General features: G+C 37.7%; 2 protein-coding genes across 3 annotated transcripts in view; both read right to left on the bottom strand.

The window, feature by feature from the left end:
• Positions 1 to 1,168: 1,168 nt before the first annotated feature.
• On the bottom strand, positions 1,169 to 9,083 carry ckmt2a (creatine kinase, mitochondrial 2a (sarcomeric)). 2 transcript variants are annotated; one of them, XM_079804772.1, is made up of 10 exons: positions 8,885 to 9,083; positions 7,282 to 7,471; positions 5,787 to 5,985; positions 5,283 to 5,378; positions 4,981 to 5,202; positions 4,500 to 4,585; positions 4,073 to 4,196; positions 3,794 to 3,928; positions 3,580 to 3,705; positions 1,169 to 3,497 (listed from the first exon to the last, which is right to left on the bottom strand). In XM_079804772.1, exons 2-10 carry the CDS (start codon positions 7,428 to 7,430, stop codon positions 3,390 to 3,392), a joined length of 1,245 nt encoding a protein of 414 aa, XP_079660898.1. In that variant the 5' UTR covers positions 7,431 to 7,471; positions 8,885 to 9,083; the 3' UTR covers positions 1,169 to 3,389. The 2 variants fall into 2 exon arrangements, with proteins under 2 accessions (XP_079660898.1, XP_079660899.1); XM_079804773.1 differs by having other exon boundaries at positions 8,783 to 8,936.
• A 2,760-nt stretch (positions 9,084 to 11,843) lies between these two features.
• The window catches only part of rasgrf2a (Ras protein-specific guanine nucleotide-releasing factor 2a), a gene marked incomplete at its 5' end in the record, with an annotated part of 57,004 nt that continues 41,624 nt past the window's right edge, over positions 11,844 to 27,223 (bottom strand). Inside the window, 12 exons of the mRNA XM_079805077.1 lie at positions 11,844 to 12,845; positions 15,480 to 15,548; positions 15,664 to 15,781; positions 15,863 to 15,942; positions 16,025 to 16,222; positions 19,198 to 19,282; positions 19,392 to 19,495; positions 19,570 to 19,630; positions 20,410 to 20,522; positions 24,293 to 24,399; positions 24,509 to 24,598; positions 25,828 to 25,953. Coding sequence (XP_079661203.1) covers positions 12,747 to 12,845; positions 15,480 to 15,548; positions 15,664 to 15,781; positions 15,863 to 15,942; positions 16,025 to 16,222; positions 19,198 to 19,282; positions 19,392 to 19,495; positions 19,570 to 19,630; positions 20,410 to 20,522; positions 24,293 to 24,399; positions 24,509 to 24,598; positions 25,828 to 25,953 — 1,250 coding nt within the window. The 3' untranslated portion in view covers positions 11,844 to 12,746. The remainder of the gene's footprint in view (positions 12,846 to 15,479; positions 15,549 to 15,663; positions 15,782 to 15,862; positions 15,943 to 16,024; positions 16,223 to 19,197; positions 19,283 to 19,391; positions 19,496 to 19,569; positions 19,631 to 20,409; positions 20,523 to 24,292; positions 24,400 to 24,508; positions 24,599 to 25,827; positions 25,954 to 27,223) is intronic.

Here is a 27,223-nt window from a genome sequence, read left to right as displayed (position 1 = left end):
CACACACACACACACACACACACACACACACACACACACACACACACACACACACACACACACACACACACACACACACACACACACACACACACACACACACACACACACACACACACACACACACACACACACACACACAGACAGACAGACAGACAGACAGACAGAGAGTGTATTAAAAGCTGCATTCGATCATTTAACCTATAATAGGGTGACCAAACCTCCTGACATGTCCTGTCCTGGCCCTAATATAACAATTTCCTATCCATATAGAGGGGGCATAGACTTTATGGCCCGGTTTCACAGACAGGGCTTAGACTAAGCCAGGATTAGGCCTTAGTTCAATTAGGACATTTAAGTAACTTTTATAAACATGCCCAAGAAAAATACATTACTGGTGTGCATCTTGAGACAAAACAATGCCACTGACATATTTTAAGATTTGTCAGTGCAAGATTCTTTCAGTTAAAACAGCTCAAACATGCATTTTAGTCTAGGACGAGCTTAAGCATTGTCTGTGAAACCGGGGGTAAATGTATTGAAATTAATAAGGAATCTTAGAGTCAACTTTGAGTATCATTTGAGTATCTCATTGCCGGGCCAAGTGTCCTGGTTTTCGGTAATCAAAATATGGTCACCCTAATCTATAATTGACAGAATTTCCCCATATTAACAAGTGTTATATATAAAGTAAGTGGTGGTTCCAAAGTCTAGTGATGGAAAATATTTGGTTACTATCATCATTGGCTACATTCAGGGTTTGGTTGCATGTAGACTAAATGACTTCTAAAAATACCCTGTTTTCTCTTCAGTGTTCTCTACAGCCAACATAGTTAACCCATTTTGTAGAAGCACACACATATTCACCCCCACCCCTAACCCGCTTTTCTCTTAAGTATAGAACCAAGATTAGCATTATTAGATACGTCACTAAGCAGCTCTAAATGGAGAAATTAGCCACACTGGATTAGTCTAACGATGGGACGCCAGTGTCTGGTCTTCAATTAATTACAGTTTAAACCACATAAAGAGGGTTCTGTCAAAATGGACCTTTTAGCACTTTACAAATGATGCAAGACTGTTTGGACAAACATTGTGCTTACATAGGCCTATCGCATATGAAGAGTGCAGATGCAAAAACCTCAGTCCGTCTAACAAGTTTTCTTTTAAAATTGCTTTTTTTTAATGTTTAGGTTCTGTAATTTTACTTTAATGGCACTGAAGTCCGTGTGTGCTTTTTTTTTGTGGCAAAAACTCTTTTGGACAACAAGAAGACAAAGTAAACAGTTGCAAAATCGCTAAATTTGCAACTGGAAACATTGCAAATGATGAAAGCAGAATTCAAAATGTAACAATGAAGAAACTGATCCACACACAGTAGAGGGAGCTGTGATACAAGTGCATATGCCACGTCTGTTTCTGTCCGAGGTTTACAGAAGCACAAGGAATACTGTTGTTTATTTGCTACTCGTGAAATCCTGTCATTGCCACTGTAACGATGGACGAAACATGATAAAAACTTGCAGTGTGGCAATTAAAAGCCAGCTCATACACACACCTAGCCTAAAAAATCTAGACGCACCCTAGCGGCAGGAAATGTAATTTGCAGCCAGTGTCGTCTAGCAACTCTACGTTGGTGTGCAAGCTGGAAAAACCAAACTCAGGTCAGGCCAATCAGATCGTGTATAGAGTCGGTGTGCGGGCTTAATATAATGATGGCAGAGTTGACGCGGTTCCGCGTGCTACTCGTAAACAAAGAAGCTGGCAAACAGTGGTCTTTCGAATCGTCATCAGCTGCGACTCTGGAAGAATTGGAGTTAAGCTTTTCTTTGAGAAAAGAACAAAGAATGGCACTGAAGTCATTCTTAAGAAAGGAAAATGTGTTAGTTTTGCCGACTGGATATGGCGAAAGTTTAATCTATCCACTAGCTTTGCTTCACCTTCTTCGCTGCTCTGGTTGGTTGTAGCGCTATCCTATTGTGTGCAGAGGGAATTTGAAAGACAACCGTTTATCCCGCCCCTCGGATTGAGCCCTGCCAGTGGTGAGTTCCCAGACCCAACATCTTGATGAGGGTCTGGCTTGTCAGGCTAACGCACACCGTCAGTCATCTTGAAATCATTCTGATTGGTTTCTGTGGACTTAGAGGATTTTGCTGACAAAGGGAAGTGGCGTTTAGCGGTTTCTGCCAACAAACCGTTATTTCTGAAGGGGCTGACGCTGGGATTGGCGGATTTGAAGCGAAAATATTTGATAAATGTATGCAATGTGTGGAGAGCATTCGATTATTATCCTCCTACGTACTTCCGCTCAATTTTCATTTTCCTTCAGTACTCCGTCTGGGATTGCGGTATATTCTCTGGTTTTCTCCGGTCAATTTTTAACCAGTCCAATCAGCGAACTGAGGGAGTGGCTGACAACGATGACGTTGATGTCGTGCGCTAGTTTGAGATGGCAGATCCAGAGTGGCTCTGGGCGATCCAATAGTTTTAAACTTTAACAGAGAACCCGCCTTCAAGGAAGTGAACGCTTTTCAGTGGAGAGTGGCCAGACTGTCTGTACAAATCAAATGTACGAGAGTCTGGTAGGACCAGGCTAGCGTTTAGCGGCTTTTGCATCTGAACTCTTCATATATAGAGGAATAAAGTGTATTATTTCAACGTTCACATTATCAAAATGGACTTTGACGTGGAAAAGTTCTTAGCGCCAATGTCTGGGTCTCACCATTCTGAAGTAAAGGATTTGGACGTCGACTGATGCTATTTTATATGTAAATTACATTAATTAAGTGGCGTTTACAAGGCGGAGATCTGAAACCATTCAGATGTGCACAGTTTCAAGAGCATTAACGGTTTATAGATTTCACATCTGGAAGAGAGGCGTAGGCACATTTTTTGTGCGTATTTTGTTTCTCTGAATCACAATTTGAGAAATGATTGTAAGATCAAATCTAGGGCGGTTTCTACGCAACATTTTATAAATGGGTTCCTAGAATCTTGGCTCAGTGTTGTTATGATAAACCCATTACTGTCTGTGATAGCCGAGTAACTGTGTTGCCATTGTTAGTAACATCCTGCTGCTAAATACTAAAGAGTAAAACGCTTCTGTTAGCAATATAAGATTAGTCTACACTGCAAAGCAAGCAACACAACCATCTATGCCGCTACCAAGTAAATCATCTTTGTTGATCGCAATAGCAGAGTTCTAGCAATTGCTTGCTGTGTGCATATGATGTTAATGGTTGCAAAGAGAAAAGTAAGCATTTGTAGTTTTAGGGTTCATTTTATTGAGCTTTCTATACATATAAGACCTTCAGTTCTGGGATTTGTGGAAGGAGTGTCCATGTTTCTCTTTGCTGTACTGGATCCAGCCATCATCAGAAGAGTGTTGCTCACTTCTTAACAGGGGCGGGGATCTTGACATCCTGGCCCTTCTCCAGCCTCTTCTCACACTCGATAAGGTAGTTGACACCATCGACGACCATCTGCACCAGTTCCACCTGGTGAAGAAAAGCAGAGTTACAACAGAATCTTATGCATGTAAGCCTCCATGTTGTTTTCTCACTGGCTTGAATGACCTACCTCGGACTTGCCCAGGCGGTCAAGGTTTGAGATGTCGAAGGTGTCGCCCACCGCTGCTGTGTCCACACCTCCAGTGCCACGCTTCTGCAGCCGCAAGTTATCCAGGATCTTGCCAAAACGAGGGTCCTACAGGCAATTGTTGTAATTAGACAGGTTTCCGCCATTCAAAATGCTTTCTTTCCGAAAGCTTTCACTATCAGATAAAGCTAATTACCTTGCTGAGCTTTGGCAAGCGGACGTGTACTCCAGCCCTGAGGCCAGTGCCCAGGTTGGATGGGCAGGTCAGTACGTAGCCAAGACGTTCATTCCACATGAACTCCCAGCCTCGCTCCTGAATCAAATGTTCCACCTGTTCAACAGAGAAGCAGCCAACAAGACATTAACTTTACATGGACAGTTTTACAGATGAGACTATCAAATATATACAGCTCTAGATACGATCTTGAGCAGTCAGCTTGGCTAATGGACAAGTATGAAGGTGATGTGGTTTTACCTGTTTGAGTCCTCTGCAGAACCTCTCAAACACCCTTTTCATGTTGCCACCCTTCTCCATGGAGATGACACGGGTGTGGTCTTCCTCATTGATCCATATTAAGAAGGTCTTCTCATTGTTATGCCTTGCAAAAGATTGGATGTTTAAGAGACAAGAAGGAGCTCTTGCTCAAAACCAAAATCACTGGATTTTTACTGTACTATCAGTCATGCCAGTAAGTCTTTCATGCTTTATGAAGTCAAGAGCATCTTGCAATAGTTTTCCATGTCATGCATTCAATATAACACTGAATTTAAGCTTCAGTTTATCTGAAGGCAGTTCTTTACTTGCAGGCAAATGTGAGAATTTTTATATATTTCTTATGTGAGAAATTAACTTAATACACAAATGGTGATCAAGTCATGCTAAGAACTTCGTAAAGCCATACCAGATGCCTCTTGCATCTGGCCAGTCACGAGCCATAAAGGCACAAGTCAACAAGGGGGACACAGGTTTGTCAAACAGGAAGTGGTCCTACAGAAGGATGAAAGGTAGACAAAGGTAGGTAGGACTGGAGAAGTAGAAGAGGATGAGGGGAAAACACCAGACAGTTGGAACATTGTGTCAAATGCAACCTATAAAAACTTGGAAGAAAGGGGACTGTTGGGGCTGTGCTACCATAGCTTCTTCTCTCTCAATCTAGCCTTACCAGATCCCACGAGCATCAGGCCAATCCCTGGCCATCCCAGATGCAGTGAGCAATGGAGACACTGGCTTGTCAAAGAGAAAATGCTCCTAAGCCATGCCAGCATGAAAGGAAGAGTTCAACTCCATTAAACCCAATCACATTATCAACCAAACACTTAACCTAGAACCCAGTCGGAACCAAAATATCCCATGACATAAAGAACTTTATGGAAGCAACTCACATCGATAAGTCTCTGCTGCTCAGCATCACTCATTTCAGTCAGGCTGTAGTAACGTCCAGAGAGGTCTCCTTTTAAGCCAGCCAAGGCCTGGACAACCACTCTTTCCACTTCACGTCGCTCAGAGCGGCTGCAGGCAGGGGGAAGGCTGAGGCCACGGATACTGCGGCCTGTGCGCACACGGGAGGACAGGACGTAGTGTTCGTCAAATACGCCTGAATGGATCTGCAAGATAAGGAATAAAATAGAATCAAATGGAACTCTGAGAAACTCATTTACATGAAGAGATAAAAACAGACGTGCACCTTGGAGGCATCCAGGTCAGTGGGGTGCTTCATAGTCTTTGGGTCATAGCCATTGTGTCTATCCTTGATTACAGGATCAAAGATTTCAGCAAACACCTGCAACAGAGAAGTCAAGGGTATTTAAGAGAGGAGAGGCACAATCAGATCTTGTAGAAAAGACCAGCTTATACAATAAAGATTTTGTCCAAGCTGGCTTATGTTGTTTAGTAGTGGTTTGGTGCTGGTCTAGCTAGCAGACCAACATAGCCATACCCTTCACTAGCATAACTTCTGATGATGATAGATAGCTAACCAACATAGTCATACCCTTCACCAACAAAACGTCCCCTGAAGCAGGATGACTAGGGAAGTCTGCTGGTTAAGAAGCCAGCATCCCAAATACAATGCATGCTGTTGACCAGCTGGTCTTTTCAGCAAGGGTTGAACAAAGCTTTCTTGAGAAGAGATGTGAGATATTTTATCATATGGAAAGTGCATCTAGGTATTTTTAATGTATTGCTGTACCTCATAGCTCTCCTCGTCGCCAGCGACCATCCCGACTGTCTTGATGAAGGGATGACCGGGGTTGTCCACACCAGTCTGAATGCACTGGTCAAGAGTCCAGTTGTTTGGGGTAACCTTGTCCCTCAGCCTGGCATAGATGGCAGGGGTCAGCGCACCAGCCATACAGTTGTTGTGTTTGCGAAGGTCAGGGAAGTCAGCACTGTTGAGGAACACAGTGTCACATTTTGAGTCATGTTCTGTCTTTGACCCTGTGGAAAAAGTGACTGAAAGGAAAATTATGAAGCAATCTTGATGATGCAGGGAGCACTACAGAAGGTAATTTTAATCTACTGCTATAAGACTGTTCAACGCATCCACTATGTCTGAAGTAGTCATTGGCCCTGGCCCTGAAAATTCAGTCATATCACAAGACTACACTAGTGTAGACTTTGTAGTGGGATTACTATCGCAAAGTCTATCCTGGATTATGTCAGTGTGGACTTAGAGGATCGCAAAGCCTGAGAGTGGCATTTGGGGCAGATGGACTTCTTGTGAACTGGGCCTAAATCCAAAATCTACAGCCCTTATACGCCAGAGAATCAAGCGTGCAGCCCTCTTTAGAATTTTATTTTTTTTGGTAGCCCTGTATATTTCTATGGCATCGCTGTCAAAGAGTAATTAGCTGGTGAAGTGGCTCGTTTTCACCGAGCGGTACGGTTCAGTACGGTACGCAATTTTTGCCATTTCCATTTTTAGAAGTTGTGAATGGTACCCTAATTCTGAACCGTACCATACCACTTTTTTGGCACCCTAGGGGTTGGGGTACCTAGCACAGTTGTTCAGTACTAAAGGGTGGAGCTAGACTCACTGCAGAACATTCACTGGTTGACAGAGAATTGTCACTTGCTTGGGTTTTTTCGGCTGTGTATTTCCTTGCAGCCTTCAGCCTTGGCTCAAACAAATCATGTCTTCTGCTTGTGGCAACAGCCACATGCCAAGAAGCAAGAAAAAGATCTGCTGTGTGTCTTCCATTGTTGTTTACTGTGAAACAGTTACTGCAGTTTCTCAGCAGATGGTTAAGGTATTTGGGTTTAGGGTGTTGGTCTTGGATCAACCTAAAAGACCATCTTGCTTCACAGTAGGTTCCTTCAAGAAACTTCAGTCTTGGACTGCTGATCTGATTTGATCTTTGGCATCTATTAGTGCGGAGGAGTGTAAAAGAGGTGAGGTGTGGGGCAGACAGGACATAAGCTACTTAAGTGTCATGTTCCTACCCATTTACCTTTCACTCAGTTAACGTGTGGCACTTCATCACACAGTACATCATGACCTCTATGCCTGATCATATTTTTTTCCATCGCAGAACAGGTGCAAGTTAACTCGGATGGAATAGAAACGTACTGCACCCTTCTGGGTGCATTTGATGAATGTTAAAAATACATGCAAGAGTCTAGATATTTATTATACAACGACTAGCTATATTCCATGCATTATCAATGGGATGTAATTGAATTACCTGGGAGGGTATAGCTTCCTCCTCTGATCTGCCGAGATGGCAGCATTGTCACTCAATAGATAACCGGTTGCCACTGCACCAGCTCCAAGGCTCGCCATGAGCAAGCCAGTGGTACGGCTCGACATCATCTTGGCGAATGAGCTTGCCATCTTCACACCGTTTCTTGTCAAAAAGTTCAGATGGGTCAGCACTGGTAGAATAGAGTTACAAGGTTTTCAGAATGATCATATTAATGAATACTTTATTTCAGACAATATCAAATCATGTGTGTTAGTTAACAGATGGTGCCCTGTCCTAAGGTGAAGAGTGTCACCTAATTTAAAATGGCAGCTTACTTGTTTGTGTCTGGTTACCTTTTTAGAGACTGATTTATTAACTCTAATACTTCCTGAACATGCTTGCATCTATTTAGCATAGGTTACATCTTAAATCTTAAAGACTTGTTCTTTATCAGTTTCTAAAGGACAGTTAAGTAAAAACCTTTATAATGTTTGAGAGTTTTCTTAAATACAGGGCATATATTAGTAGTCAAGCAAAATATGGTTGTCATATTTTGTCAAAGAGAACCAAAGAAAAACTTCATATTCTTAAAATGCAACCCTACAGTTTGCAAACCTACAATTAACCACACCAAAGACAAAAATCCCCCAAATATTAAGATAATTGGTCAATCAATATGGGTTTCTCGAAGGCAGATTCTTAAACTTTAACATTTGGTGACATCCTTGACAAATCCAACCCTGTTGACACTACTGGGAAAGTGAAAGTGTTATTAATAGACTAGCAGACTACGTGAAGTGTTTGGACGAAGCCCTAACTGGCATGGGTCTGTCCTGAGGCCTCGTGCTCAGCTGTGACATTCTGAACCGGTCACACAAGTGTTCACAATACCCGACTAGAATTTGGCAGCCTGAACTCAGATCTACATAAAACAGGGAAAACCACGAACACTCTGTGATACTTCTGAGCAGGTGGCCCGTCTGCACTACACCGTGGTTTAAAGGCTATCTCTTGGCGGAGTTGTGGGGGATTATTAGGCTTTTAACTCAAGGATTAGTCTATAATGTTTGGAGAACACCATTAAATAGTAATCTAGTTGTTAAGAGTTTGATAGCTATAGATGATGTAATCTAGTTGTCTGATTAACCTGGCATTGTATGAATGTTGTTAGCTCTTTGACGAATTGCTTTTGCAAGTCTAAAAGTATGTAAATGTAAAATATTAGATGCTAGAACTACCGTATAATGTCCTTAAAGATGGCACAGTGATTCCAGGATATGCTTCTTGTTGCAATAGTAACCTGTATGGGTATGTGTAATGTATTTTACCATCAAGCTTTAAAATTATTCAAACGTTTGATCAAGTCTACACTGCAGTGCACTTTGTAAATATCCAAACAAAAAAATAAATAGAAATAGTTAATGGTTGGCTCTACCACATTGCAGGCACTCTCAATATTTCAGTTAAATGAAAAGTTAGATTAATGAAAACCATTTCTTACCAGCCAACGGAGTTCCTTATTCTCAAACTTAGCTTTAGTTCTCTCTGGATAAAGATCTAGACTCAAGTGATTTTATGATTAAGTAGTAGAAGAGAGTTTTACCTGTAGAGTCTCCTCTGTTAGAGTAGGCTGTGTCAGGAAGCACACAGTCTGTGGGTGAAGCTGGCGGTCCTCCCAGGATATGGGATTAGAAGCCGACCTGATGGCCAATCCTCTTCCACGTAAGTGCCAGGTCATAACCCATGTCTGGCGTCCGGCTTGTCCTTGAGACCTGCCGCCATGCTCCAGCATTTTGCACTGTACGCAACCTCTTACATAGAACAACTATCAGCTCTTTAAAACGTATTAGTCTTCCATGGAAAAGTAGGATTCTACAAATTTTCTATAGATAGACAGATTGATATATCTAATTGATCTTTTTAACGCATAATAGAAAACAAGCATACAGAAGATAAGACAAAACAGTTTTATTTCATAGTTCATAGTTACATCATGGATAGGTTTACATTGGTGATTTAAAAAAGACATGTATGTGAATTCATATATGAAAAGAGGTAAAGACTCTCCTTCAGGAAGTGTGCATGAGTCAACAACATTGTTTAAATAAAAACAACAACGCAGGGCTGCTTAAAGTTCTCAATCACTGTGTTTTCAATGACTACATTTTCCAGGTCGAAAAGTTTAAATAAACACATATATAACCAATTAAATAGACAAGGAACTGTACATATTCTGCTGAAACTATGTTTGAATTAACCAAACAACAGTAATCTGTTTCTCTTTGTACAAAAACAGACTTAATTCTTTCCCCGTCATTGATGGAAATCTCCGGTTTACCGTTATACGGTAGGGGGCGCTATGATGCATCTTCTGAAAGAGTACTGAATCTCCGGATCAAAACACAGGTGAAGAAGAAGCAGAAACAAGCAATAACATATACATGCCTAATGTTACTGGATTAAATGTTGACCCTAGCCTGACGTCGTCATACTCAATTCTAGTCAGAATATGAGTCTGATACTGCTCCATTAGGCTGTGATTATGGGGCGTGTTTCAACCGAATATTCTGAAGGCCACAAAACTTTTGTGAATGAAACGTTTCAAAAACACTGGCGGGGAAAGAGTTAAAATGCACTCCAAAAAGTACCATCTTTTATGGACATGCTATTATAGTATTGAGTGCTGTGTAAAAATACCATAGAACACAGACATGGTAATAAATCAGTACAAAAGTACCTTGACATTACCATCACTGTATCATGGTCATTTTTAACAGTGTCATTAACTCATTCCCTGCCATTGATGAGATTTTCCATCATTTACGACACAAGCTATCACAGGGGTTCTCAACTCTGGCCCTCGAGGTCCACCTTCCTGCTGAGTTTAGCTCCAACCTTGATCAAATCTAAACAGATATACAAAGACAATGCACTCACATTACAATGAATGGGAGAAAGTGCAATGCGCAATATGGTGGCATCAGTTCTGCCTTCTGAATAAAAGAACCAATCACTAATTTGTAAAGTCATTGTGTCACTGCTGCAGTCAGACTGTGCAAGCACATTGACTGGTCCAGCCTGAAAAATTCAGTTTTTTGTCATGATTTGATTGTTTAAAAATAAACTTTATTAGACAGTTGTCAGATTTCTTTGGTAATTTCAAATATGAAATTTAATCATAGGCTTGGTGAACAGCTTTGGAGAATTTTATGTTTCCCCATTCAAAGAGAGCTGCACTTGCATGACTGAAATAGCTGAATAGCTTTTCAAAGATGGCCGCAGAGTGAAATTACTTGCCTTAAAGGGTTAGTTCACCCAAAAATGAAAATTCTGTCATTAATTACTTACCCTCATGTCGTTCGACACCCATAAGACCTCTGTTCATCTTCGGAACACAAATGAAGATATTTTAGTTGAAATACGATGGCTCAGAAAGGCTTCAGATAGGCCTCCATAGGCACAATGGCACTTTACACTCACAAGACCCATAAAAGGTACTAAAGACGTCGTTACAAAGTCCATCTCACTACAGTGGTTCTACAATAAGTTTATGAATCGACGAGAATAGTTTTTGTGTGCAAAAAACCCTTAAATAACGACTTTAGTGATGACCGATTTAAAAACACAGCTTCAAAGCGTTAATGAATCAGTGAGTCGATTCAGCGGTTTGGATCGCCAAAGTCACGTGATTTCAGCAGTTTGGCTTTATTTTGGTTATTTAAGTTTTTTTGCGCACAAAAACTATTCTCGTCGCTTCATAAAGTTATTGTAGAACCACTGTAGTGAGATGGACTTTGTAACGACGTCTTTAGTATCTTTTGTGGCTCTTGAGAGTGTAAAGTACATTGGGCCAATGGAGGCCTTTCTGAGCCATCAGATTTCAACTAAAATATATTCATCTGTGTTCCGAAGATGAACGAAGGTCTTACGGGTGTCGAACGACATGAGGGTAAGTAATTAATGACAGAATTTTCATTTTTGGGTGAACTAACCCTTTAAAGGGACTTTGATCAAACTCAACTGCCTGTAACTTTCTAGTAATCCTGAAGACCTTGATTAGCTTGTTCAGGCGTGTTTGATTAGGATTGGAGAAAACACTCTAGGAAAGTGGACCTCAAGGGCCAGAGTTGAGAATCCCTCTGGTAGGAGGGCGCTATTACGCATCTTCGGAAATAGTACAGAATCTCCATATCCAAAAACAAGCAAAAAAGAAGCAGAAACAACCAATGGAAGCTTTGCTTATGCACATGTAAGCTAGTAAGCTGATCATCAAACATTCAACAGCATATAAATCAAAACTGAATATCGTTACTGAATATAATGTTGAACCCATGAAGAGGAAACAACTGTGGAGCTTTGGGGGTGTTGATGGACTCGATCTACTTCATTTGTGTTTTGATCATCGTTCTGAATCTGATCTGGATGAAGTCTTTGACAAAAACGTAATTTTCTCAGCTTTTTGCTCTTTTTTATGTAACTTATCCACATTCAAGTGTTGATAAAAACAAAGCTAGAATAAAATGTTTTTGTTGTTTAAAAGTGAGGCTCTGTTCTTTTCTTTTGATATATTGTGTGTTCAGATATTCATTCAACAAAATATTCTGGGGGCCATGAAACGTTTGTGAAAATGATAAAAAATGTTGCCGCAGGATGCCAACTTTATTAAAAACACTGGCGGGGAAAGAGTTTAGTGTAGAATATTTGTTACAAATGCTTCGAACAATAGAAACTGCTATTGTTAATCCATAAAATAAAGACAAAATTTTAAAATATAATGACAATTAATTTTGTGGTTTCGAAAGGTTATATTAAATACATATTCATGCAAACACATGCCAAAAAAGTCAAATATTTCTACAAAACAAAAACATGCTAAATGAGCAATTGCAGCCTCATGGCAAAATGCATCTGCCCTGCTGTGTAAACGAATGATGCCTAACATTAACAAATGACAAATGTTTATATATTTGGTAAACAGTAAAGGTGCTTGTTTGAGCTTTGACATTTCAGCAAACTCCAGATTAAAGTATTGACATGATTGTCATACATACAGGCAGATTTGAGTGATTAAAAAACTTGCTTGTCAACATAGGACCAGCGGACACATTTGTACACATACAAATATAATTCTCATTATACTACACTAAAGGTATGATCCGACTTTTAAAATGGAACTGATATTTTGCATTCAGGTAAAAATATTTCAAGAGATTATCAAATTGATATTAAAATGTATCATGCTAGAAATATGCACTCCGGAATATTATAACTGTACATAATATTTACAAAAAGGCACATTTATACCTGAGTTTACAGCAAAAAAATCACAATACGAAATTCTAAGCAATGTAGTAAATATATGGAATGATTGTCAACAATGGGCAGACTTTAGTTCAGATGGAAGTATAGATTCCCACAAGTTTCTTACTTGATATCTGCGTCTGGTGTAAACATGATCGCCACGTTTAGTTGGCAGGAGGGAGTCTTGGCTCAATCTTCAGAGATAATTCATAAAGTGTCTCCTCGTCCATTACAAGAGTCTTGTCAAGGAGGAACTGTGTTACCTGAGAGAAGAACAGTCAATCAAAACAGGACTCCACACTTGGCTCAATTGCTTAGTCGATATGATTTGTTGCATACATTGAAAACCATGTCTTTAACCTTATAAGACCTACTGCGTCATATTTGATACACACATTTCTAAGGGCTCTAAATGATCAACATGATCAACTACATGCCTTCTATCATCTGATTGATAGTTCTTACTTTTAGTAAATCTTTTTTGCTGTGAAATCTTTATAGATTTTTAGTAAAACATACAGATAACAATATTATTAGTATTTCAAGATGAACACTTAATGGACTGAAATAACTTATGTTTACTTGATTATCATGCATCATGTTAAAAAGCGAGTATCAAATATGATCCATCAGGCTTTTGAGGAAGGTTTATTTGATCTCTCAATCATTATTGTATTGCATTACATTATGTTTTAAAACTACCGAGCTTTGATCACTAAACTAAGCATTTAACCCTCTATGGTATGCTTTAAGTTCTAATCATGAAATATATTTTTAAATACGTTTTTATTACATGAAATAGCTTCAATCATACAAATAAAATAAGGGTGGGGGGTTACTTAGGGAAACGTGCCATATGGCAACGCTGTACCACAAAGGAAAACAGTCAATAAAGTTGTTTTTCTATGAAATTATGATTTTCTTTTCTATTTAAATGCACATTTCTTTTATAAATTGATTTATATACTTGGGGCTCATGGAAACCAAAAATAAGTAGATCCCTATCATTTAATCCCTATCGTTCCCTATAATTTGTCTAACTCATCCTCACTCCCATCACATGGAAGAGCTAACTCTGCACTCTTCCCATTGCCCTTTCCGTAAAATATTGCTGTATTAATTTTCTAAAAAGAAGAAATATTTTTGTTACTTATACATAAACACAACAATACTACAATAAACACTTTAAATAAATAAATAACTGCAGTCATATTGTTGATGCTACTATATATAAAAAATCCCAATGGGGAAATACATTACTGCAATTCCACAGTGGGATAGCGTTGCCATATGGACAATATGGGACCATCCAAACGTCTCCATTGACTTTGCATTGTGTGAGGCTGCCTCCTTGTCATTTCTGACTTATAATAAAAGACAGAACAGTGCCTAAAAGCTGCTATGTGACAGGGTGTACAGCAAACAAGCTAAAAAACACAGAACTACGTTTTCATAAGCTATCGAACCGTAAAAGCCAGTCTTTAAGGAGAAAAAAGTGGATACAGGCAATAAGACGTGAAGCATCAGCTGGAAGAATGGGTACATTTTGGGATCCTGACACTCAGTATGCCTATGTGTGCAGTAAACATTTTGTCACCTTTTAATTCAAATATCCAAATGTCATTTTAATATATTATATTTCCTGTCACTGGTTACGTTGCCCTCCAGTGGGTGTAGTTCTCAGTGTAATATAAGACGTCACGCTCTGTTTCAATTGCCTGTATCCACTTTTATGTCCTTAAACCATGGGTGTCTGAAGCAAAAAAAATGTGGGTGGGTCCTCTCTCAGAAAATGTTTACTGGAGTAGATGCCATTTACATTAAGTACAAATATACCACCTTGTTTACTAAACGAAAATCACCATATCATTGAGAGTGGCAATAGTGTAGGGGTAAGATGCATGGCATTAAGTTTTGACGCAAATCGAGCCAAGGTTCGAATCCGCCTTTTGCCGAACTCGCTCTACTCCCTTTTCCCATCACATATCAGATTGGAAAGGCATTTCTTTTCAATAAAAATGAAGAAAATATTAGAAAAGTGGAAATAAAGCGTCTAACGTGTTTAATATTAAGTGTTTATCGGTTAGGGGTAGGTAAACAGGCATGTGCTGAAGTGACGATAAAAGTGAGTGGGTCCAATATCATTGATCGTAAAAAGTGGGTGGGTCTTGTCAATACAATGGTTCCGACGCCCATGCCTTAAACGCTCGTTTTTTAGGTCGACAGCGTATAAAAACTTTGACTTGTTTGCTGTACACCGTCACAAATCAGCTTTTAGACACGGTTCTGTCTTTTGTTATAAGTCAGAAATGACAAGGAGGCAGCCTCACGCAATGCAAAGTCAATGGAGAGAGTTGGATTGTCCCCCCCCCCCCCCCCCCCCCCCCCCGGTGGGCGTGGTTTTCAGTTTATGACGCGTGTCGCTCTGTCTCTATCTAAATTAAAAACAGCACATCATTGGCTACCTTAAGGCCTGCCCTTTTAATTCCCATAGTGCAATTTATTGTATTTTCCTCTGAATAACAAGTGAGTAGAAAATAATTGTTGCCATATGGCAGCGCTGTACCATAAAGGGTTAAATATCATCTTACTAAGATATTATTGGGAGATATAGAGTGACGACTTATATTTATATGTATGTTACGTTATGTTATATGTATGTACGTAGTTTTATCTCACTTTCTGGCCATATAAACATCAGCATCTGCACTATATCACTAAATGTGCCGTAAAAGCGTGATGCATTAAAAATATAAACAGTTCCATTTCAGAAAACATACTGACTTTTCTATCATAAGTCAGGCTGTACAGGGTTAAATGTGTGCATGAGCAATGTAGTGTGCACTTGGCCTAAAAGCGATTCTGTATGTACTGTCTCCATAAGGTCAAGACTGTACCTTGGGTTGCAGTTCTATCCTGTAGGGCGCCTGCTGAAACTGTCGGATCTCTCGTATTATGTGTGAGATCTGTGAAGTACAACAAACGCACATTTGAAGACAGTAGATGATGACTACGACATGTGAGCTTTTGTCTTTCAAAATCCTGACAGTATCCTGAGCTCGAGAACGGTTGAGCATTTACCATCCTCATTTTAGAGAAGTTGACGAGCCCCTCCTCTGTGAAGTTGGGCGTTCCTTCCTCGATAAACGCCAAATCCGTCAGGTACATGCCCAGATAGGGCACACACGGAGGGTTGCAGCTGTGGGTTAAATACGACACCAAAAAAGTGTTACAGTGCATGTGGATGTATACAGTGTAAAACTAACATACACAAACTTACTTTTTCAGAGTTTCCCTCAGGTTCTTAAACCTCCCTTCAGATGAAACTATCTTCTGCAGCCTGTCCATAAGAGCTTTGGTCTGACAATAAACAAAACCCATGCACGGTTAAAATGGACAAAATGCACAATGTCATGGAACCTCTGAGGCCTTCTCAACCCACCTGTTTGCAAACCTTGGCCCATGTCTTCTTTAGCCTGTAGATGGCGCTGCGGTTCAGTGCGGACGTGATCTCCAGGACTCCGTTGTAGTTGTTGAGACAGCGGCAGATATCAGCCACAGCCAGCCACTTCTCAATGGAGTTGGCTCTGGAGCTCACGTCACATTGAGCCATGATCTGAGACGCCACCAGATTACTCATCTATTGAAAAAAATTATCATTCAGTTATACTCAGTTGACTTGCTCTGATGCACATCACATGAAGGAATTTAACCCTTGTGTGTCCTTAAAGACTATGTTTTTTGATCATTTTGCCTGTGTTAATGCCAACTGCATACATTTTGGCAGAAGCACTTTATTTTACAGTCCTGTTCCCCGTGTACATACTATGTACTTATTATAGTTATTGCAATAACTGGGTAATAACCCTGATCCCTAAACCTAAAATTAACCAACCTTATATTATCAGGAAAAAAACCTTTTTGTACCTGCATCAGCAAAGTATTTGCAGACATTTTACGCAAACTAGTTCAAGTTTACTTGTTACTTGTTTATTTACATTCTTTTTTATTTAGGCTACTCGTTTAGCCTATTTAATAATTAAATAATTACAATTAAATCATTTTGTTATCACTGGAAATTTCATGATAACCCCTGCCCCAATGTCGTCCATGAATAACACTAATAATTATATAAAAATATATAAAACCCACAAATATTTCTTAATTTCTGATAGGAATGCAAAATCAATTGGTAGTTATTGATATTCTGAATAGAATAATGAGACACAGACCTGTACATATTCAATCACATTCGCTTCCATTTAGGCCTATTTTTGATCACAGCAGTGGCGTAGCCAGAATTTTATTCTTATAATTTTATGAGGGGGCCGCTATATATATATATATATATATTAGGGCTGTCAAAAGATTAATCGCATCCAAAATAAACGTTTGTGTTTACATAATATGTGCGTGTACTCTGTATAATTATTATGTATATATAAATACACACACATTCATGTATATATTTAAGAAATATTTGCATAATGTAGTTATAAAATTTATATTGTATATAAATATAAATATTTTATATATAAATGTAATACATTTTTCTTAAATATATACATGCTTGTGCCTGTATATATATATATATATATATATATATATATATATATATATATATATATATATATATATATATATATATATATATATATATATATATATATAAATAAATAATTATTATACAGAGTATACGCGCATATATATAATGTAAACACCAACTTTTATTTTGGATGCGATTAATCGCGATTAATCTTTTGACAGCCCTAATATATATATATTAGGGATGTTCCAATACCATTTTTCCAGAACAAGTCCGATACCAACACTTTTATTTTTAGTACGATACCTGTATTTTCATTGCATTCTTAATTTATTACTAATATTTGGTAGAGGAAACAAAATAATATTAATCAAATACGTTGCCTTAGCAAATAGATATTTCCTTCAGTTATTTTCATACCTAATTATGCCAACATTTTTAGATTTATGACTCAAACTCTACCAGTTTTTGAGTTCAACATGTTTTATAAAATTATATATTTTATATAAAATAATATTCATAAATCAATCATAAACTAAAACCTTCAACAATAATCTGCCACGGGTCTTCTTTAAATGAGACCAAACTTAAGGCTGTGCTCCAGAGCTGGCAGACACATGTTCTCTAAGGACCTCAGAGAATCTCTTTCAATGGATGCACAAGGGTTGCATGCATGCAAATTACGTTTAATGTTGTCTTTTTCAGTCTTAAAAATGTGAATTTGTATATCTACACAAGGATTTCACAAATGAGGGTTAGTGAGTTGATGAAAAGCTACTAATGAATTATACTGAATGCAAAATTAAATAAATGGGGCTACATGTTAATCGCAATTTATCACAGTGTGATTATCAAATCAAAGGCTGCGGCTTAATTAAACAACTCTATTGTCAGATATAGTTGTACTGTAAAAGACAAGAATTATATTTGATAATTCACTCTGAAACATGCAGCACACTTCATTATTATAAATACTACAAATATTTTTATTTTATTTTACTGTACTGTAATTTACAACTGTAATATATTTATCTTCTAATAATTAGAGATTAAAAAAATACATCTAATGATAATATCAACATCTGTGAGCATGCAAATGTGTCTTAAAATCTTAAAATCTCTGGGACAAAATTCTGTTTCTCTCATGATTTTTTACTTTTATTCCAAAAGCTTCTGCTTAAATGACTAAAACGAGCTTTGTAGACAAATCTTACAGTTTTTCTCCGTCGCTTTGGTACATTTTCTCAGATGAAATTCTCAAAGCTACCTGTTCAATCTTCACATCATTGTGTCACTTGTGCACATCAAAAAAGCAGTTTCTCATTTCTTTGAACAAGTTGCAAATACTTTGGTACATCCATGCAAATGATTATGTACAATTCTCAGCTGTTTCCTACATTATCAGTTGCTTATGTCATGTTGATCAAAATGTATTATAATGGGTCTCAAAATGGTTGAACAAGTTGTCATAAAATGTCAAGCAAATTTCTATACATTTCCGTTAGACGTTCACATTTCTACTTTTGTTTTTCTGTTTTTTTTCTCTTGTCTTTTCCTTTCTGTATCGCAATGACATGGTCTGTCAGCAAATTACAGTACAAACAGTAAAAGCATAAATGTGAATCTTGTCCAGTCTCTTGCATTCAAACTCCCACATACACTAAGGTGTAACCTACAATTGACAATAATTGTCATCAAAACTTTAGCCATATTTACATCAGAACATCCCTCCAGAGTACAGTTATATTGACAATATGACTAAGCAATTTGACTGTCTTATTCATACACAATGACACAAGGACTTGTCATTCTGATGGCACTGACACAGATATTTACTTTTGAGAGATGAACTAAGGATTTTGAGCAAGAGACTGGCTTTTGCAGGTAATCCAAGGTGTTTTGCTATTTGTAAGAATTGTTTTGAGAAATGCACTTGCTGTTTTGCAAATGTCGAGGATGATTCGAGAAATGTACCAAAGCGACTGAGAAAAACTGTAATTGTGCAAACACATTCAGTCAGTATTATTGTTTGATCTTTTGATGTTTATAGATAATATTTTTTTGCCCACATCATTGAAGTGCTGACTGGTCTTCATAATGTACGGAGTCCTTTCAGTTTTGTCCGTTTTCATCCAGCCTTGACCAAGAAACTCCCTAGAAAGACATCAAACATCTTAATCAAACTCTACTAAAGAATAAATCACCAAAAATGTATGAATATAACAATCTACAGTATTAACTTATGCTCTGATGAAATACTCACTCGTATGGAATATTCCGGAACACAATATGGTCCAGTAGAGTAATTTGTTCTGCTATTTCCATTGCCGACAATGACTCAAAACATTCGACCCTCGGACACTCGGACTACAACACACACGCAAAATTACACAGGGATGAAAGAAATACATTTATACACACTTCGGTGCAGTGACACTAACCATTAAGACAATATCCTCGATTTTCAACTGGGAATCATCTTGCTCTTCTTGAGAAAGTGCACTGGGGAAAGAGTAAAGGAGCAGGTCACCTAAAACCAAATCTCTGGCATTTAATCATTTATCCAACACATATGTTTGCTCTCCTATAGAACACATATTTTAGCATTTAAATCCAGTTCAGTTCCCAAATCTTGTCTTCCACATACACTCCCATTCAAAAGTTCGGGGTCAGATAGATTTCGTTTTTGACGGAAATTAATACTTTTATTCAGCAATCATGCATTAAATTGGTCAAAAGAGACAGTAAACACATTTATAATGTTACAAAAGATTTATATTTCAAATAAATGCTGTTCTTTTGAAATCATGGGGGGAAAGTATTACAGTTTCTGCAAAAATATGAACTGCTTTCAACACTAATAATAATCCTAAATGTTTCTTGAGCATCAAATCAGCATATTAGAATGATTTCTGAAGGATCATGTGACACTGAAGACTGGAGTAATGATGCTGAAAATGCAGCTTTGATCACAGGAATAAATTACATTTGACAATATATTCACATAGAAAACAATTCCTTTAAATTGTAAAAATATTTCACTTTTTTTACAGAATTTTACAGAAACATATCAAATAAATGAGCAGAAGAAACTTCTTTAAAAAAACATTTGAAACATTTCAAATTCGTAGGTTTTGAACAGTAGTGTACACGCTTCAACTAACATAAGGTGAGAAGTTGATGAAATGTTTTTGGTGAATTACAGTATCCCACCCATCTATCATTGAGACATTAAACTACTTTGTAAAGAGTTATCAATGTAAGTCTGGAGTGTGTTTCACCTCAGTATGTTAGCTGCGGCCTTCCTCTCCTGCGGCAGAAGATCTGGATCTCGCAGCACCTCCTCCAGCAGAGCGACCACAGCCGTCGTCAGCTCTGCGTTCATCTCAAAGTCCTGCAAACACAAACACATGGAGCTGCAATGACCAGATGTAAAACAGGGTTGTATGATGCAGGGGAGAGTGGCGCACAACCTTTTTGACTTTATCAGTTTATGTAAATCCACTTGGGGTTCAGAGTATTTATTTTTTCCCCACATTATTTCACATGTTTAGTACAATTATGTGCTTTTGTTTCATTAATACAGTGTATACTTTTTTCTTGATTTACCCCGAAAGAAGTTAAATGTGACAACATGCCCCATAGGTGGGTACATTGTCACATGAGCATATGACAGCTTAAAATATAACCTGATATAATCCAAAAAAATATACAAGACCAACTAAAATATTTTGTCAATAAAATACATTAACTTTTTCGAATAAAAATAATGGCATTTTTTAATCATTACAAATAAACACATTTTTGAGTTTGACAACAAACACACTGCAAAATACAGCTCTACAGTATTGTTCAAACATAATAATAATTAAGCATTTCTGAACATTGACTCTCAGTCTTTATTCAACTTTTTTTCATGGTTTCTCAATAGAATTCATAGAAGTATAGAATAGAATATCGTAGTTCTAATAGGGGCTCATTGAGAACACTATTGCACAACTGGGATTTAACCCCCACTCGTGTCTTCTGCTGTTAGATCAGCATTAAACTATCTCAACTGTTAAATAACAGATATAAGTAAATCATATCAAATTTGTCTCATTTGAAATAAACACAAAAACAGAGGTGAAAAATTAACGCAAGTAAGAAATTTACTTTTGCTAGGGTTAAATAAATGTTCAGTGATATCTTCCAAAGATTTTTAAATTTTGACGCAATTTTATTCTCTAAATAATGTTGATATGGAAATAGTAAATACTCTCATGTTTGGAAAGTTTTAAACCATGTGTGTTACAACTAACCCCGCTCTCTCCCTTATAGTGGCCATTCTGGCTAATGGTTAGTGCCGGAAAAGTTGGAAACTCATGAGTCGTGAGAATCTGTGCCCTTTTCAACTTCAGGTCGCTCCAGGCAGGATGTTCCTGTAATTCATGCATTTATGGCCGTAAAACCTGAACGGTACCTAATTGTGAATCAACTCAACAGTTACAGTTGAAGAACGCAACATTAAACGTGAACATAAACATTGTCATCTATGAGCGAATAAACTCAGACGCCTGGATTTTTACAAATTTAACACAAAACTTTGACACAAAAGTTTGTGTGCATGTTCATGATCCTTCAGAAATCATTCAAATATGATGATTTGCTGCTCAAGAAACATTTATGATTATGATCAATGTTGAAAACAGTTGCTTCATATTTTTGTGGAAACCGTGATACACTGTTTTCAGGATTGATAAATATAAAGTTCCAAAGAACAGCGTTTATTTGAAATAGAAAGTCTTTACTATCACATTTGATCAATATTACATGGAATTTTCGTTCCGCCACTGAATAAAAAATAAAAAAGGTAATTGTGACTTTTTATCTCAAAATTGTGCTTTTTTTCATCGCAATTATAAAATCGCAGTTATAAAGTCAGAATTGCACGATATAAACTTGTAATTGTAAGATTGTGAGCTGACTTTTTCCCCTCAGAATTGGACTTTATAAGTCAAGTCACCTTTATTTATTTAGTGCTTTTTACAATGCGGATTAATTCAAAGCAGCTTCACAGCGTTAGACAGGAAGATAATGCAACAGAATTTTATACAGCCGTACAGCCGCTCCCGAGAAAACGGGGATGTCATCAGCTCATTTCAACTCACACAGTGACAATGTGGGCTTTAGATCAGTAATTTAGTTTATATGGTTAATTTAGTTTACTAGTTAGATTTATTTGGATATTTAGTTGAAAATGTCAATTAACAAACGGCGTATGATTACTATTCTGGCAACTTTACAGGTCAGAGGTCATATTAGATCGGAGTCATCACAAGACGGGTTTATTGAGGATGACATATCGATTTAACAATTATTAAATAGGAATATTTGAACGGTCGGAGTCATCACACCGGAGACGGGTTTATTGAGGATGACATATCGATTTAACAATTATTAAATAGGAATATTTGAACGGTCGGAGTCATCACACCGGAGACGGGTTTATTGAGGATGCCGTGTCGATGAGGCAATTTCAGGGGGAGTCTAATAACTCACAATTATGAGTTTATATCACACAATTTGAGAAAAGAAACATATGGGATATAAACTAGTAATTGCGAGAAAAAAATGAATTGCGAGATAAAAAAATCACAATTGCAAGAAAAGGGTCATAATTGCGAGATACATTTTTTTTTTAATGTATTATGTAGCAGAAAAAGCTTCCATAATATTATGCATGTTTGTTAATAAAAGTATTAATATCTTTAAAAAAAAGAATCTTATGGACCCAAAACTATTTAACAGTAGTGTTTTTAAAAATGTAAAAAATGTCAGTTTTCAATGATCAAAGGGCATTTGAGCAAATTTTCAAGACAATATTATTTGTATAGTGCTTTTCACAATATATATTATTTCAAAGCTTAGTTTGTAAAATACTTTAGTTTAAGCCATTTATTGGTGTTATATCAGCCACATTGCTCTCTAGATATCAGCATCAGTCATTCATATACTCAAAATTACTTAATAAAATACTTCAAATAAAGCATCTGCTAAATGCCTGCTTACTAAAACTGCTGTGAGCCAGAAGTCCATTCAACAATAGATGAACCACCAGCTTCCTTCAACTGCACTGCTGGCTAAAAGATGGAATAGATGTGACTGCATGCATGTTCCTGACATGTTAACAGCGCGGGGCCCTCGGGGGTCCGCTGACATTTCAGCGCAGTCACTACTGCACACGATGAAGGACTGACGCACAAAGCAGTTCTGACAGTGAGGTGTGAACAGACCTGTCCGGATACACTCACATGCTGAACGCAGATCATGAAATGCAACTAATATATCATATAATCATGCACAGGTACAGCACTGCAAATCTATTTTAGTCTATATGGGGAAGTCCCAAAGTACTCCCTCCGGTGCGAGGAAGACCTGTTTAGATCTGCTCTGACGGGTAAAACATCTAGAGAACGTTAGGCCAAGAAAATTTGGCTGTAAGTGTACTGTCTAAATGCACAGTTGCCTGACAAATATTTTTAAAGTAAACCTGACTCTCCATTTTCTTCCACCCCAGATAGGGGATTTCATCTTTATTTTTTTATTTCTTTTCATTCCTATTATAACAGTTTTAATTCACTTATGAAAATTTTGATTCCATTTCTGTGTAAAGCACTTTGAATTGCCACTGTGTATGAAATGTGCTATACAAAAAAACTTGCCTTGCCTTGTCTTGCCTATAAAGTTTTAAATATGGATATTTTTCTTACACAAATGCGGCGCTTCACTTTAGAAGGCCTTTATTAACCCCTTGGAGCCGTGTGGAGCAGTTATATGATGGATAGATGCACTTTTATGGAATTAAAAAACGACCCATCAAGTCAATGCCATTATAAAGCTTGGATTAGGACTTTTTTAATATAACTCAGATTGTATTCGTCTGAAAGAAGAATGTCATACACACCTAGCACGGCTTGAGGGGGAGTAAGTCATGGGCTAATTTTCATTTTTGGGTTAACCCTTTAATGTACTGTGATTAATGAACAAGGGAAAGGATGGTGATATCTATTTTCGATTTCTACCCTTTTCACCTGTGGCGTCCTCCTTAGAAGTCATGTCTCTATAATGAATGATTAATCGCTCAAGGAACTGAAACTGGCAGGCTGGAGAAGCCACACAAACCTGCGAGTGTTTGGAAACCCAGTGGCGCAGAACGTTGAGCACTCTGTTGGTGGCGGCCCTGCGGATGAGGAACTCTTTATCGTACGATTTCTCTGGGTTGGTAAATCCTGAATGAGAGACAGTAGGAGAATCGTGTCAGCGTGGTGAGGAAGTGAAACCCTCTCCCCGGAGCAGAGATGCGCGGGGAGCTGTCGGACCCCATCAGTGCGGTCTAACCTTGCGGGCTGCTGTGTCCAGCTGCGGCGGTGGCGATGGCGAAGGCGGACGCGGGGGACACGGCACAGCGGGAGCTCTCGGGAGACTGACCTATGAGGAGACCACGGCAGAAAAGAGCCGTTAAACAAGATAACTCAAAGGGAAAAGTTCATGAGTATTTCTTCCTGGAATAGACCCTTTTCACAGACTGTGATGACGCGTTTTAACGGTCATCAATATCGTAAATCCTGCAACGTTTTTTGTATTATCATTTTTTTTTTAAATATATGTACATTTAAAACACTAATACTTTATATTTGATTACTTTTGCATAAAATTACAATAAAAAAGTTACCGCTGCTGTGAGGGTGTTTAGTAATAGCGTCTATATTAATCCACTACCATATTCTTCATTTTAGCCTAACATATCATTGTATACCTCTATCTGTAAAATTCTGTTTATAGTAATAGCCATCTGTATATTATATTATATTCATAGTACATATCCACCTGTAAATTCTGTTTATAGTAATAACCATCTGTATATTATTCACTGTACATATTCACCTGTAAATTCTGTTTATAGTAATAACCATCTTTCTATTTATAGATATATTTATATATATTCAGTACATATCCATGTCCTGCACTTATGCAAACGTTGTATATCCTGCACTTGCTGCTATTGCACTTCTGGTTAGACCTAAACTGCATTTTGTTGCCTTGTACTTGTACTTGTGTAATGACAATAAAGTTGAATCTAATCTAATCTAATCTATGGGAGTGATGGTAAAAATGAACATATTTCTCTCTTTTCACATGCTGTTATCAATCTCACTCTATTTTTCCCTCTTTTTGAAAGTTGTGAAATCACTACTGTGGCGTTTTTCTTTTGATATGTGAGCAAATGGGTACACAAAAAAAATATTGAATATATTGAATGCATTCACAGCTATAATATTTAACCCAACTATGACGACTTCCGCTCTGAGAAACACGGAAATGTGAAAAGGGTCTATACTACTTTTTTTTGTACAGTGTAAACATATTCTAACTCAAATCTTTTCCCCAATCCATGCAGACCATTTATTGAAATTAAGATCATGCAACTTCATGAGGTGCATTCTGGGACGCTTTTTAAACAGTACTGAAGAAGTTCACATATATGCTGGACACTGGTTAAAAGAAATCAGTTAAATAAAAATATACATATTTTATTTTGTCATGTAAAAATGAGAAACATCATTTGCACAAACAAAATTTTGTGTTTGTCCTAAAATGAACTTCAGGGGGAACCAAAATGAAGTGTACAATATGTATATTTGAGAACTTCAGGCTACCTGCCGGTTGTCTGTAGCGAAGGTGTCGTGGTGTGGATGGCGAGCGGCAGGGAGACAGGTCTGCAGAATCACTGGACACGGACATCTCAGGAATGAACTTGTCCAAGGAGACTGAATCTAGTACAGCTGCAGGAACATCACACAACCTCAGTCAATGTGGAATTATCACTGTCTGTCTGTGTGTCTGTGTGTCTATCTATCTATCTATCTATCTATCTATCTATCTATCTATCTATCTATCTATCTATCTATCTATCTATCTATCTATCTATCTATCTATCTATCTATCTATCTATCTATCTATCTATCTATCTATCTATCTATCTATCTATCTATCTATCTATCTATCTATCTATCTATCTATCTATCTATCTATCTATCTATCTGTCTGTCTGTCTGTCTGTCTGTCTGTCTGTCTGTCTGTCTGTCTGTCTGTCTGTCTGTCTGTCTATCTATCTATCTATCTGTCTGTCTGTCTGTGTGTCTATCTATATCTATCTATCTATCTATCTGTCTGTCTGTCTGTCTGTCTGTGTGTCTATCTATCTATTTATCTGTATGTCTGTCTGTCTATCTGTATGTGTGTCTATCTATCTATCTATCTATCTATCTATCTATCTATCTATCTATCTATCTATCTATCTATCTATCTATCTATCTATCTATCTATCTATCTATCTATCTATCTATCTATCTATCTATCTATCTATCTATCTATCTATCTATCTATCTATCTATCTGTCTGTCTGTCTGTCTGTCTGTCTGTCTGTCTGTCTGTCTGTCTGTCTGTCTGTCTGTCTGTCTGTCTGTCTGTCTGTCTGTCTGTCTGTCTGTCTGTCTGTCTGTCTATCTATCTATCTATCTGTCTGTCTGTCTGTGTGTCTATCTATATCTATCTATCTATCTATCTATCTGTCTGTCTGTCTGTCTGTCTGTGTGTCTATCTATCTATTTATCTGTATGTCTGTCTGTCTATCTGTATGTGTGTCTATCTATCTATCTATCTATCTATCTATCTATCTATCTATCTATCTATCTATCTATCTATCTATCTATCTATCTATCTATCTATCTATCTATCTATCTATCTATCTATCTATCTATCTATCTATCTATCTATCTATCTGTCTATCTGTCTGTCTGTCTGTCTGTCTGTCTGTCTGTCTGTCTGTCTGTCTGTCTGTCTGTCTATCTATCTATCTATCTATCTATCTATCTATCTACACTCTAAAAAAAAAGGCTCGTAATCATAGGGGAACCTTTTTTAGTGCTATATAGCACCAATTTTGGTGCTTCAGTGGTTCTTCAACGGTTCTTCAGAGGTGCTATATAGCACCTTAGTCAAAGAACCGGTGAAGAACCTCTGAAGAACCGCTGAAGAACCGCTGAAGAACCA

This window comes from Gobio gobio, assembly GCF_949357685.1.
Source record: "Gobio gobio genome assembly, chromosome: 22".
Lineage (NCBI taxonomy): Eukaryota > Metazoa > Chordata > Actinopteri > Cypriniformes > Gobionidae > Gobio > Gobio gobio.
Note: the sequence above shows the minus strand (reverse complement) of the source record. Positions and strands in the feature narration are given on the sequence as shown.